Genomic DNA, 12,168 nt, shown 5'->3' on the forward strand with positions numbered 1-12,168 from the left:
ATATAATCATTATTTTGGTCATTAATATCCATTTTTTTCATGCTCTTTTTGCTACTGTGGAAACACAGGGAAATAAAATATGTGAAGTTTGTGTGGTGATCGAGCAGGAAGTTCATTAAGTCCTTTATGTGTTCATGACTTGAGGGAATATATTCTATTTAAATGTTTGTACCACACCTCTGTGTAAATGGACAGATCTTGCCTTCCTGTGCATGAGTTATTCCTCTGCTGTCCTGATGTTGGCGTACACTGCACAAAGACTTGTCACCAGTTGTCATATGTGTATCAGACAGACATCATAGTAACAAGATGGCTGCCGGTGTGATTAGTTTGTTTGTATCTGAGTGTAGTCATGATGATCATTAGCTTTATGTATGTACTGTAACCATACTGATGAATAATATGTCTGTCGGTAGAAACAAATGTCAGGGGCTATGTCCTAATTTTGTAAAATGGCGTCCTTTCCTCATCTAATTTCCTTATCACCTATCAGAACTTTACATGTCGGAGACGGGACGAGGAAAGGAAGCCATTCCAAATTTCCCGACGTAGCCATGATGTGCTTCTTTGTATAACTTCTTGTTAGCTTTACCTCCTCTACTGAGGCATTTGCAGTACTTAAGCATATACTGTATCATATTAGCGATCGACACAGTGCCCAAACCATGCTAGGATCATCAAAGTCCATCAAAGTATCTCATCTTGGCAAAGAGAGGTGCAGCGAAATGAGGGACTTGTCAGTCTGTCTGTGTGTCACGGTGAATATTCACTGGTTAAACCAGACCACAGACAACCCTGGTCCTGGACAGCCAAAGGGTGTGCACTTTTTGGTTCAAGCCCAGCTTTAAAATACCCGATTCTACCTAATTATGGGCCGTCAGGTGAAAACTGAATTGAATCAGGTGTTTTGGTGCAGGGTTGGAACACCCGATGTGGTTCCTCCAATACGACGGWTGCTCATCAGGAGGAACATTCCGTGTTAGTGTGGTTACGATTACATTGAAATGGCTACTACTGTATTTTCTATGTATCGCTCAATATTTTGGCAATCAATTTGGAATGAGTGTTTTTGACGCGTGATGAGTTCTGACAAATAAATTTGAATTTTTTAACTTGAGACATCTTGTCTTCAATTGAACTGTTATTTGAACTCCCGTTTTCTGAAGTTAGACGAATGTAGCCAGGGGTGGGGTTGCACTAACCACATCGTTCACAGAAGCTGCACAACTTCTTCACCTGGCTGCAGTCAAGGCCTAGGTAGGTAGGTTTAACCCATAGAGAATGATAGAGGCCATATTAGCATGGGTAGTATCATTGAGGGCTTCCACAATTTTAATGTAGTTGACTGGGTGGGACTTCCATCTTCATTGGCTGATCCTTCCTGGTGACCCTGTTGGAGTCATGTCCAACCGGGTCATCGGGCGGGATCAGCCAATTGCGAAAAAGAACATTGACTACTTCAAAATGGAGATAGCATGGGCAGCGTCATTGAGGCTGCCACAGACCCTATAATGGCACAGATACAAAGATGAGTGCTATGTCTCAGGTTTATTCAAATTGCAAAACTAGAAGGGTATAAAGACCGTTTAGATAGAATATCAATATATATTGTGCAACCTTCCCTTTAAGAGATGACGGTTGGAGAGTCTTCACCAGGACCTGCTTGCTGCTCTCCATGTGGCAAACCCCCCAACACAGTGCAGGTGCTGCCATCATAGACCACTCAGGCCAGGTGACCTGCAGAGCAGGGGGTTCTGTGGGTCCCTAGCTTGGTTCCCCATAGGCTCAATGTTAGAGCTAGATCTGGTAACTGTGTCTATCCTGGTGATTGGCTAAGTAGATCTGATTCATCCRGATACACATCATCAAATAGTTGTTTTCATTGGCTAATGGTTGGAATTAGGTCATGTTGTTGCTTCAGATATTGTCCACAGGAGRGCGCTGATGATCACATGGGTCTCAGTCACTTTACCTCATTGTGAATGGCTTATAATATTTGATTTCTACACACCTTTATCAACATAGGCGTTTTCACACAATCAAAAACATAGTGCCAAAGAAATAAAAACATCAACAAAACACTGATTTGAATACTTTTTATTGCGTTTGAAGTTCTCCGATGTGCTCCTTACACAAAATGATAAAGGAGTCACATAGTGGCTAAATGTCTGCACAAACTAAAACTGCTGGCCAAAGCTGACAGGAGTGTTTTTCCTGTTTGAAATGTAATTTTCATACACGTATCCAGACTAAAACTGCAATAAAAAAAGCATTATGATGATGACAGTGTAGTTTGACTAAACATTACACAACAGCTACTATACGTACAATAGTACCAGCTTGACGTGAGTGTGTGTGTGTGAGAGAGAGAGAGACCTGTTTTGTGGGGAGGCAGAGGGAGGAACACGGCATGCAACTAAAGCCCCTTGGAGTAGTAGTGCTGTGCATCGGAGCCATTATCAATATCCGAAGGGTTAAACCCTAACCAACTGCATGCAGTAGGCTAGGTAAGGAGATACGGGGGCGGCATCCCAAATGGTACCCTATTCCCCTACATAGTGTACTACTTTTGACCCTATGGGCCCTGCTCAAAAGTAGTGCACTATATAGGGAATAGGGTGCGATTTGGGACTTAACCATGGACTTTAAAACAAGTGCATTACCATTACAGACAAAGACAACAGCAAAGTGGAACAGCCTCACGTTATTATCCAGTAAATCTGGACTGATAAATGAGTATATGAGGGGATAGCGCTCCGAGTGTTTCCTGTCAGCTGGTTTCAGAAAAGGAATCTAATCTAACTACTGGGTCAGGTTCATTAGGGCACACAATGWAAAACGTTTTGCAACGGAGGGCGAAAATGAGCGTTTCTTACAGGACATGTCCAGGAAGTCCCTTCCTGTTTGTCTGTTTTCTTCCATTTTGTGCCTGATGAACATTTACATTTTATTAATTTAGCAGACGCTCTTATCCAGAGCGACTTACAGGAGCAATTAGGGTTAAGTGACTTGCTCAAGGGCACATCGACAGATTTGTCACCTAGTTGGCTCGGGGATTCGAACCAGTGACCTTTCGGTTACTGGCCAAACTCTCTTAAAACGCTAGGCTACCTGCCGCCCTGAACACAGCTATCTGGCAGCTATTTTCACAGGCACACCTCTCCTCATTGACACTATTCATCTTCTACTCTGTTGCGTCTCTCTTTTGGTGTTCAGCAGTTAAACACTACAGGCTCCATAGCGGACCAATGATAAACAGGCTTTACAGGCAAGAGAAGAAAACAAACTCAAACCTTCAACTTTCATTCGGATGCCTCGTGTCTGTCATACAATACTATATACATCTACAGTAGTAGTTTATCTTAAAACAGACGGCAAGCCCGCCAAATAATACACTTCTACCCATAATCAATGTGTGCGTGCGTGTCTACCAACCAACCACAGACAATAAATAAAACATGATCAGAAGTAATTCCAGAAAACCCCATCTGAAACCACACACCAACTAGCCAGGCCTCGCTCTGTTTTCTCCATATCGCTCATATATAAATACACACATACCGTACATACAAATCAACCAAAATGTACAAAACACCTCAACTTCCCTCTTGGAGCGTGGATATGATGGGTTCTCTACAGAGATTGTACTGTAGGTTGTAGGAGCCRTTTTTTTGTTTTTGCCATTTGCTGCTTGGGAGCCTAGGAAAGATACAGCAGTGGATATCAGCGGTTATACTGTTACTGGGGGTGGAGGTTCTATCTGTATCTAGCCCCCTACATGCGAATCATAGGTCTGGCGATACGGCGCGTGGAGGTAAGGGAGCTTGAAAGGTACAAATTAGACCATGGTCCAGCAGCCAGTCATTCTTTCTCACAGCTCTCTGGCAGTAGCAGCAGCTTCAACGTCAAGGCCCACCAGGGGTGGGGGCACGGTTGGGGGGGAGCAGGTAACGGGTGCCGGAGGGGTGGGAGAGGAGGGAGAGGAGCAGGTCAGGGGTGAGGGAGTGCTGGGAAAGGCAGAGGGAGACAGAGGGTCGGAGGGAGAGGGGCAGGTAAAAAGAGAGGGAGGGTCGGAGGGAGAGAGAGGGGCAGGAGGAGAGGGGGAGGCTTTGCGTTTGGAAGGTGATGAGGCAGAGGGGCAAGTAACTGGCATATGAGAGGCCCCAGGGAAGGCACAGACATGGAGCTTGGTTGGAGAGGAAAGAGAAGGGGACATTTGGAGTTTGGTAGGTGAAGAGGGAGAGGAAGGAGAGGGAGAGATAACAGGTTTGGAAGGTGAAGAGGGAGAGATAACAGGTTTGGTGGGAGGAAGGAGAGGGAGAGATAACAGGTTTGGTTGGTGAAGAGGGAAAGATAACAGGTTTGGTAGGTGAAGAGGGAGAGGAAGGAGAGGGAGAGATAACAGGTTTGGTAGGTGAAGAGGGAGAGATAATAGGTTTGGTAGGTGAAGAGGGAGAGATAACAGGTTTGGTAGGTGAGGAAGGAGAGGGAGAGATACGTTTAGTAGGAGAGGAAGGAGAGGGAGAGTTGTTGGGCCTGGTAGGGGAGGTAGGATAGATAGAGATGTTAGGCTTGGTAGGAGAGGAAGGAGAGACAGGGACAGAGGGAGAGGTAACAGGTCTGGTAGGTGTTGAAGGAGAGATGGGAGGGGATACAGGGACAGGCACATCAGTCTGAGGACTCTTGGGTTCCTCCTCTGGCAGGGCAGGCTTGGTGGGTGATGCCAGCTTGGTGGGTACTGGCAGCTTGGWGTTGGGTGAGACTGGTGAGGCTTGCTTGACTGGCATGGCTGCAGGAGGGACTACTATCTTCCCAGGCGGTGGTGGGGGCGGAGGTGGTGCTGTGGGCCTCTGGCTGCGACGAGTCAGCTGGATCCTCTTCTTATCTAGAGCTGTGTTCTGGTAGAGGTCAGGGGTGAGGGGTCAGGGGTGAGGGAAAGAAAGTCAGACCGACACTCACCTGCTGTACAATACAACAGAACCAAACAGGTAGGGAGAGACAGAGATAAAAAAACAGTGGGTCAATATATAATGGAGAAAACTGCCCCAAGATAACGTTCAACCCCACTGATCTGACAGTAAGGTCCATGGGGTAACGTTTCTATATAATAATAAACACAGTAGATAAAAAAAAAATATATATATGGACAAAACCATCCATAGATGGGATGATTTTACAGTGATAGACCCTTCACAGTAGACTGACCCAACAAGACAGCAAATCATATCATCAATGCTCAACATGCAGTGTAAGGGAAAATGAGAAATTGTGCTGGAGAGATTTAGCCTCATCACAACCCAAACCAACTAGACACTGAAGATCACATCTGGAATTACAGATCATTTGTATTGCTATAATAATAATAATAATAACAATAACAACTACGTAACAATCAGAAGGCATCAAGATTTCCCATGTTCCCTTAGCTGAGTGAGTCTTAGTGGCGTCAGTGAAGAAGCAGTAAAGAAGCGTAGCCTTCAGTGTTAGTACATACCATTGCCTTGGAGCTAATTCAGAGGGTGGCAATGTGGGCGTGTTGGGGAGGGGTGGAGGGGGCGGGGAGGAAGCAGAGGGGACAGAGACTAGTCTTACTCACAGCTCAACAACATTAGAGGAGACACAGAAAGCAGGGCTGTTTGATTCCTGCTCTGGTGTCAGGCAGCACTGCTGGTTTTCCTCTGTCCCTGGTAGCTAAGTGATCAGTTCATGCCATTGGTTAGCCAGAGTCCACTACTCACCTGGTTTCCAAGGTCTAAATAAAAAGAAGCAGTGGTGTCCCACTGGRCACAGRCATCAATTCAACGTCTATTACACRTYGGTTCAATAGAATTTCATTGAWATGACGTGGAAACAACRTTGATTCAACCAGTTGTGTGGCTCTCCAGGCCTGGAATTKATTAGCCCAAAGTCTGCTATGACARCCATCTCTCAGGATGCTACTAAGCTCAATGACATGATTTTAGAAATCTTAACYTCTRGGGAGTACTGTTCAATGTTAAATCCAAGGCAATATAAGCAATTTTCATCTGTCTCTCTCATCCAGTGCAGTAGTGCAGTTTAAATGTTTGACCACAAGGTGGTGGTAGAGCTCAACTGAACAATTATCAAGAGATGAATTGTAATGTATCCAAAGGGCTAGGACAGCAGGTTGAAATGTTTTGTCATGAATCTTGTTCTGGGGGCAGCTCTGCCGAGTGGTCACTAGCTGGCACAGCCACAAAGTAATACAATCTCATTTTAAACCTAACCTTAACCACACTGCTAACCTTAATTCCTAACCCTATCCTTAAATTAAGACCAAAAAGTTAACTTTTGTTTTGCAGCTGGCCCATCTAGCAGAAATTGCTCAGTTCTGCCTCCAGGGCAAGATTCATGACAATAAATGTCAACCTGCCATAGACATGGCCAATACATGTAGGAGTAGGATCATGGCTTTACATAGACATCAAATATATTGTAAAATTGCCATAGACATTTAATGTCCCCAGGTTATTGTACGGGCATTAACTATAAGAGCACTACTTTGGATGAGTGACAGAGACGGGGGCAAATTAAAAATTAGTTCAGCAGAAGCAATGAGGGCTTCTCTTAGGCCTAGTTAGTTAGCATGCCAAATAACCACCCAGCCAGCCAAAAACAACACAGAATACAATAACATGTACAAATCTAACTCAGACAACAACTCTCAACACAGCAGTGACATCATTGTCAACAAAGTCAGTCCACACAGAGACGAGCTGATTGATGAAGATGATTATGAGTGGAGGATGAGAGAGGAGGATGAAAGAGAGAGAGAGAAAATAAAAGAGGCCCCATTGGAGGAGAGAGGAGCTTAGGMAAATTACACGAGGGGGCAGAGCAGCCATGCAAACTGATTCAAGGCCACTGCAGAGAGTTACTGAGTTATTCTGCCCAGATCAATCTGTTATAGAGGCATTATTGGAGCTGGCAGAGGGGGAGAGAGTGGAGGACGGGGAGATCGGTACCCTGCACTCAGCTCCAAAGCTTCCCCTGTGGTCCTGGGATGAGGTGGGAGGAGGGAGTGGGATGAGCAGGAGGGGCGCGGGGATCTCCTTTACATCTCAAACTGTCGAAGGAGATTTACAACAAAATGAGGTTTAACCCCGAGTCAGGGGTAGTCTCAAATGAACCCTTACGCACCCCTTAGCCCATGCTAATCCCCTTCTACTGCTGCAGTGGGTATACTGGACCCAGGTGGAAGCAGACAGCATGTGTGCATCGCAATAGTCTAGAGTGGCTTCCTCTCATTGTCCCCATCTTCAAGGACCAGGGAAGGAGATGAGGGGGATCTAATTGAGATGCATCCATTGACAGACCTATGCTATATTGGTCATGTATTCGCAGGCCAGCTCCAGCTCAATAGACCCCCAAGTGGACCAGAGAGGGGAGGTGATGTGACCAGAAGTGTGCAGCTGATCGAGAGGAAGTTCACCACCCACAGCAGGAAGTTACATAACTGTGCCAGAATGTGCATAGGCTTGTGGGAAAAAGCTTAAAAACAGATAAAGAGGATGGTAGGATATGACTAAGAATGTACCTCTTCAGACCAATGTACTCTGGAGTCACTGAGAACACTGCGTCAACACTAAAACACRACATTTGTACTGCAAGGATGGAAACGTGTTTTAGAGATAAGATGATGAATCAGGATTTATCCATGTGTAATCCCAGGGGAAAGCATTTTGAATCAATTCTGCTCTCTTAAAACCCTCAGTGATATGATTACATGACCAGAAGTTGTCCATTTCTTAGCTTTCCTGTCAGATAATCTCTCATGTTCTTTTAGATCAAACTCTTATGTAACCAACTGATTAATAGTACTATATGTGAAAATGGTTATTGTTTGTTTGAAAGTGAGTAGGTGTAGTGCTGAATTGACTAACATTTGTTACAGCTCATGTTGGTTTTCAATCAATCTTAAAATATAAGCGGATGCCAATAAAATAAAATCAGGAAGCTTCTTTTAGCTTTGATTTTGGTTCCTTCAGAAAACGACTGGTGGCAAGTAAATCAGGTCATGGTTTAACATTTCTGCAAATATCAAGAATCTACAGACGAGGACTCTGGGGTGTCTATGTACGACAGATGGTGGAATACAGAGTACAGATGAGGGAAAGTATATGGAGATACACAATGTGTGTATTGGAAACGTGACCAGAAAATAGTCTCCATAGAGAGTAGAGGGTCATGACTGAGTGCTGTTGTGTATACGGAGTAAAACAATGTGTGTATGGATAATGGGACCAGAAAACAAACAATGGGTTGTGATAGTGAATGTTGTTGTCCTGTTCTCACCATGATGACTGACACTCCTGCTGTGGTTGTGCTGGGCTTTGGTGCTGTGTTGAAGTGTGTCCTCAGTTTACCTGACACCTCCATCTTCATGTTGTTCTCCATGTTGTCATCCTGCAGAGACACACACACATTCTCCTTTAGGTCCTGCACACACACACACACACACACACACACACACACACACACACACACACACACACACACACACACACACACACACACACACACACACACACACACACACACACACACACACACACACACACACACACACACACAACACACCAACACCACACACACACACACACACACACACACACGACAAGTTACCGTGACCCAGGGATGAGAGAGGATGTCCTGTGCCGTGTAGCGAGCCTCCACGTTCACCTGCAGCATCCGCCCAATCAGCTCCTAGAAAACACATCAGGTCATGGTGACATCATCAGCGGTGACTTCGTCAGGGTCCAGTCTCTCTCAAGTCATGTCATCGCAACTTTACTTTGACATGTCATGTCACACAGTGAGAACAATGTAGAAGTGTCACAGAAGGACATTACAAACAGGGCTCTAGCACAGTTTGGCTACATTCACTGTGCCTCATTAGGGCTTACCATAACAAAAACGTACCAAAATAGTTCGCAACGGAAAACGAAAATAAGCATGTCTTATTGGACAAGTTCAGGTAGTCCAGGTCAGTCTATATCAGTCCATTTTCTTCTTTTCCGGTAACTAATGAATAGACCGTGACTGCAGCAGGCTGTTGAGATCTCTAGATGTAGGCCTCTTTGTTAAGTCGAGGTGCCACTGCAGCAGAGGATTTAATTAGTAGTTCAGCTTTGCTTTGAAATAGCTGCTGTCACTCACACACGGTGGTAATTTAGGGAGTGAGAGGAGGGAGCTGGGAGCACCATGCCTTTTACCACACACTAGTCATTGTGTGAGAGAGAGAGAGAGAGAGAGGCAGAGAGAGAGAGAGAGGCAGAGAGAGAGAAGCAGAGAGAGAGAGAGACCGAGACATTTCAATTCTACAACCACCTAAGCAAGCTCACCTACAGAGAAATAAATCTGGAGAAGAGCCCCCTAGGCAAGCTGGTCCAGGGGCTCTGTTCACAAACACACCCCACAGAGCCCCAGGACAGCAACACAATTAGACACAACCAAATCATGAGAAAACAAAAAGATAATTACTTGGCCCTAAACAGAGAGTACAGTGGCAGAATACCTGACCAACTTGTCCAATAAGGAAATCTTTGACTATGTACAGAAAGACCGCCGTAGGCAGACCGGGCTCTCAAGAGAAGACAGGCTGTGCACACTGCCCACAAAATGAGGTGGAAACTGAGCTGCACTTCCTAACCTCCTGCCAAACGTATGACCATATTAGAGACATACATTTCCTTCAGATTACAGAGACCCACAAAGAATTTGAAAAAAAATCAAATTTTGATAAACTCTCATATCTACTGGGTGAAATACCACAGTGTGCCATCACAGCAACAACATTTGTGACCTGTTGCCACAAGAAAAGGGCAACGAGTAAATACAACCCATACTTATGTTTATTTATTTTCCCTTTCGTACTTTAACTATTTGCACATTATTACAACACTGTATATATACATAATATGACATTTGAAATGTCTTTTTTCTTTTGGAACTTTTTATCCATTTCACTTGCTTTGGCAATGTAAACATATGTTTTCCATGCCAATAAAGCCCTTAAATTTAAATTGAACATGTTATTGAATTGAGAGGCAGAGACAGAGAGAGAGAGCGAGAGGCAAAGAGAGAGAGAGCGAGAGAGGCAAAGAGAGAGAGAGCGAGAGAGGCAGAGAGAGAGAGAGAGCGAGGCAGAGAGAGAGAAGCGCGAGGCAGAGCGAGGCAGAGAGAGGCAGAGAAGAGAGAGAGAGGAGGAGGCAGAGAGAGAGAGAGAGAGAGGAACAGAAAAGAGGAGTAATTTTATTTTTTTATTTATTTCACCTTTATTTAACCAGGTAGGCAAGTTGAGAACACGTTCTCATTTACAATTGCGACCTGGCCAAGATAAAGCAAAGCAGTTCGACACATACAACAACACATAGTTACACATGGAGTAAAACAAACATACAGTCAATAATACAGTGAAAAGAAGTCTATATACAATGTGAGCAAGTGAGGTGAGATAAGGGAGGTGAAGGCAAACAAAATATATATAAATAAATAAAAATATAAAAAAGGCCATGGTGGCGAAGTAAATACAATATAGCAAGTAAAAACCCTGGAATGGTTGGTTTGCAGTGGAAGAATGTGCAAAGTAGAGATTAGAAATAATGGGGTGCAAAGGAGCAAAATAATAAATAAATACAGTAGGTAAAGAGGTAGTGTTTGGGCTAAATTATAGATGGGCTATGTACAGGTGCAGTAATCTATGAGCTGCTCTGACAGCTGGTGCTTAAAGCTAGTGAGGGAGATAGTGTTTCCAGTTTCAGAGATTTTGTAGTTCGTTCCAGTCATTGGCAGCAGAGAACTGGAAGGAGAGGCGCCAAAGGAAGAATTGGTTTTGGGGTGACCAGAGAGATATACCTGCTGGAGCGCGTGCTACAGGTAGGTGCTGCTATGGTGACCAGCGAGCTGAGATAAGGGGGACTTTACCTAGCAGGGTCTTGTAGATGACTGGAGCCAGTGGGTTTGGCGACGAGTATGAAGCGAGGGCCAGCCAACGAGAGTGTACAGGTCGCAGTGGTGGGTAGTATATGGGGCTTTGGTGACAAACGGATGGCACTGTGATAGACTGCATCCAATTTATTGAGTAGGGTTTTGGAGGCTATTTTGTAAATGACATCACCGAAGTCGAGGATTGGTAGGATGGTCAGTTTTACAAGGGTATTTAGGCAGCATGAGTGAGATACTTTGTTGCGGAATAGGAAGCCAATTCTAGATTTAACTTTGGATTGGAGATGTCTGAGTCTGGAAGGAGAGTTTACAGTCTAACCAGCACATAGGTATTTGTAGTTGTCCACATATTCTAAGTCAGAGCCGTCCAGGTAGTGATGTTGGACAGGCGGGCAGGTGCAGGCAGCGATCGGTTGAAGAGCATGCATTTAGTTTTACTTGTATTTAAGAGCAATTGGAGGCCACGGAAGGAGAGTTGTATGGCATTGAAGCTCGCCTGGAGGGTTGTTAACACAGTGTCAAGAAAGGGCAGAAGTATACAGAATAGTGTCGTCTGCGTAAGGTGGATCAGAGACTCACCAGCAGCAAGAGCGACATCATTGATGTATACAGAAAAGAAGATCGGTCCAAGAATTGAACCCTGTGGCACCCCCATAGAGACTGCCAGAGGCCGGACAACAGACCCTCCGATTTGACACACTGAACTCGATCAGAGAAGTAGTTGGTGAACCAGGTGAGGCAATCATTAGAGAAACCAAGGCTGTCGAGTCTGCCGATGAGGATATGGAGATTGACAGAGTCAAAAGCCTTGGCCAGGTCAATGAATACGGCTGCACAGTATTGTTTCTTATCGATGGCGGTTAAGATATGTTTAGACCTTGAGCGTGGCTGAGGTGCACCATGACCAGCTCTGAAACCAGATTGCATAGCGGAGAAGGTATGGTGGGATTCGAAATGGTCGGTAATCTGTTTGTTGACTTGGCTTTCGAAGACCTTAGAAAGGCAGGGTAGGATAGATATAGGTCTGTAGCTGTTTGGGTCAAGAGTGTCCCCCCTTTGAAGAGGGGGATGACCGCAGCTGCTTTCCAATCTTTGGGAATCTCAGACGACACGAAAGAGAGGTTGAAAAGGCTAGTAATAGGGGTGGCAACAATTTCAGCAGATAGTTTAGAATAAAGAAAAAATTTTTTCTTTTTCTTT

At 44.7% G+C, this 12,168-nt stretch overlaps 1 protein-coding gene across 7 annotated transcripts; it reads right to left on the reverse strand.

Annotated features, from left to right (window-relative positions):
* Positions 1 to 2,081: 2,081 nt before the first annotated feature.
* On the reverse strand, positions 2,082 to 9,969 carry LOC112072452 (serine/threonine-protein kinase DCLK1-like). 7 transcript variants are annotated; one of them, XR_002894313.2, is made up of 4 exons: positions 8,647 to 9,969; positions 8,317 to 8,427; positions 5,597 to 5,752; positions 2,082 to 4,898 (listed from the first exon to the last, which is right to left on the reverse strand). XR_002894313.2 is itself a non-coding variant. In XM_070439806.1 (4 exons), the coding sequence occupies exons 3-4, from the start codon at positions 5,495 to 5,497 to the stop codon at positions 3,906 to 3,908; spliced, it is 996 nt and encodes a 331-aa protein (XP_070295907.1). In that variant the 5' UTR covers positions 5,498 to 5,752; positions 8,317 to 8,427; positions 8,647 to 9,805; the 3' UTR covers positions 2,082 to 3,905. The 7 variants fall into 7 exon arrangements, 5 of the variants coding, with proteins under 5 accessions (XP_070295907.1, XP_070295908.1, XP_023995629.1 ...); XR_002894312.2 differs by lacking the exon at positions 5,597 to 5,752 and adding an exon at positions 6,987 to 7,087 and having other exon boundaries at positions 8,647 to 9,951; XM_070439806.1 differs by having other exon boundaries at positions 5,495 to 5,752; positions 8,647 to 9,805.
* Positions 9,970 to 12,168: the final 2,199 nt, after the last annotated feature.

The sequence above is a fragment of the Salvelinus sp. IW2-2015 genome, unplaced genomic scaffold (assembly GCF_002910315.2).
Source record: "Salvelinus sp. IW2-2015 unplaced genomic scaffold, ASM291031v2 Un_scaffold1933, whole genome shotgun sequence".
Lineage (NCBI taxonomy): Eukaryota > Metazoa > Chordata > Actinopteri > Salmoniformes > Salmonidae > Salvelinus > Salvelinus sp. IW2-2015.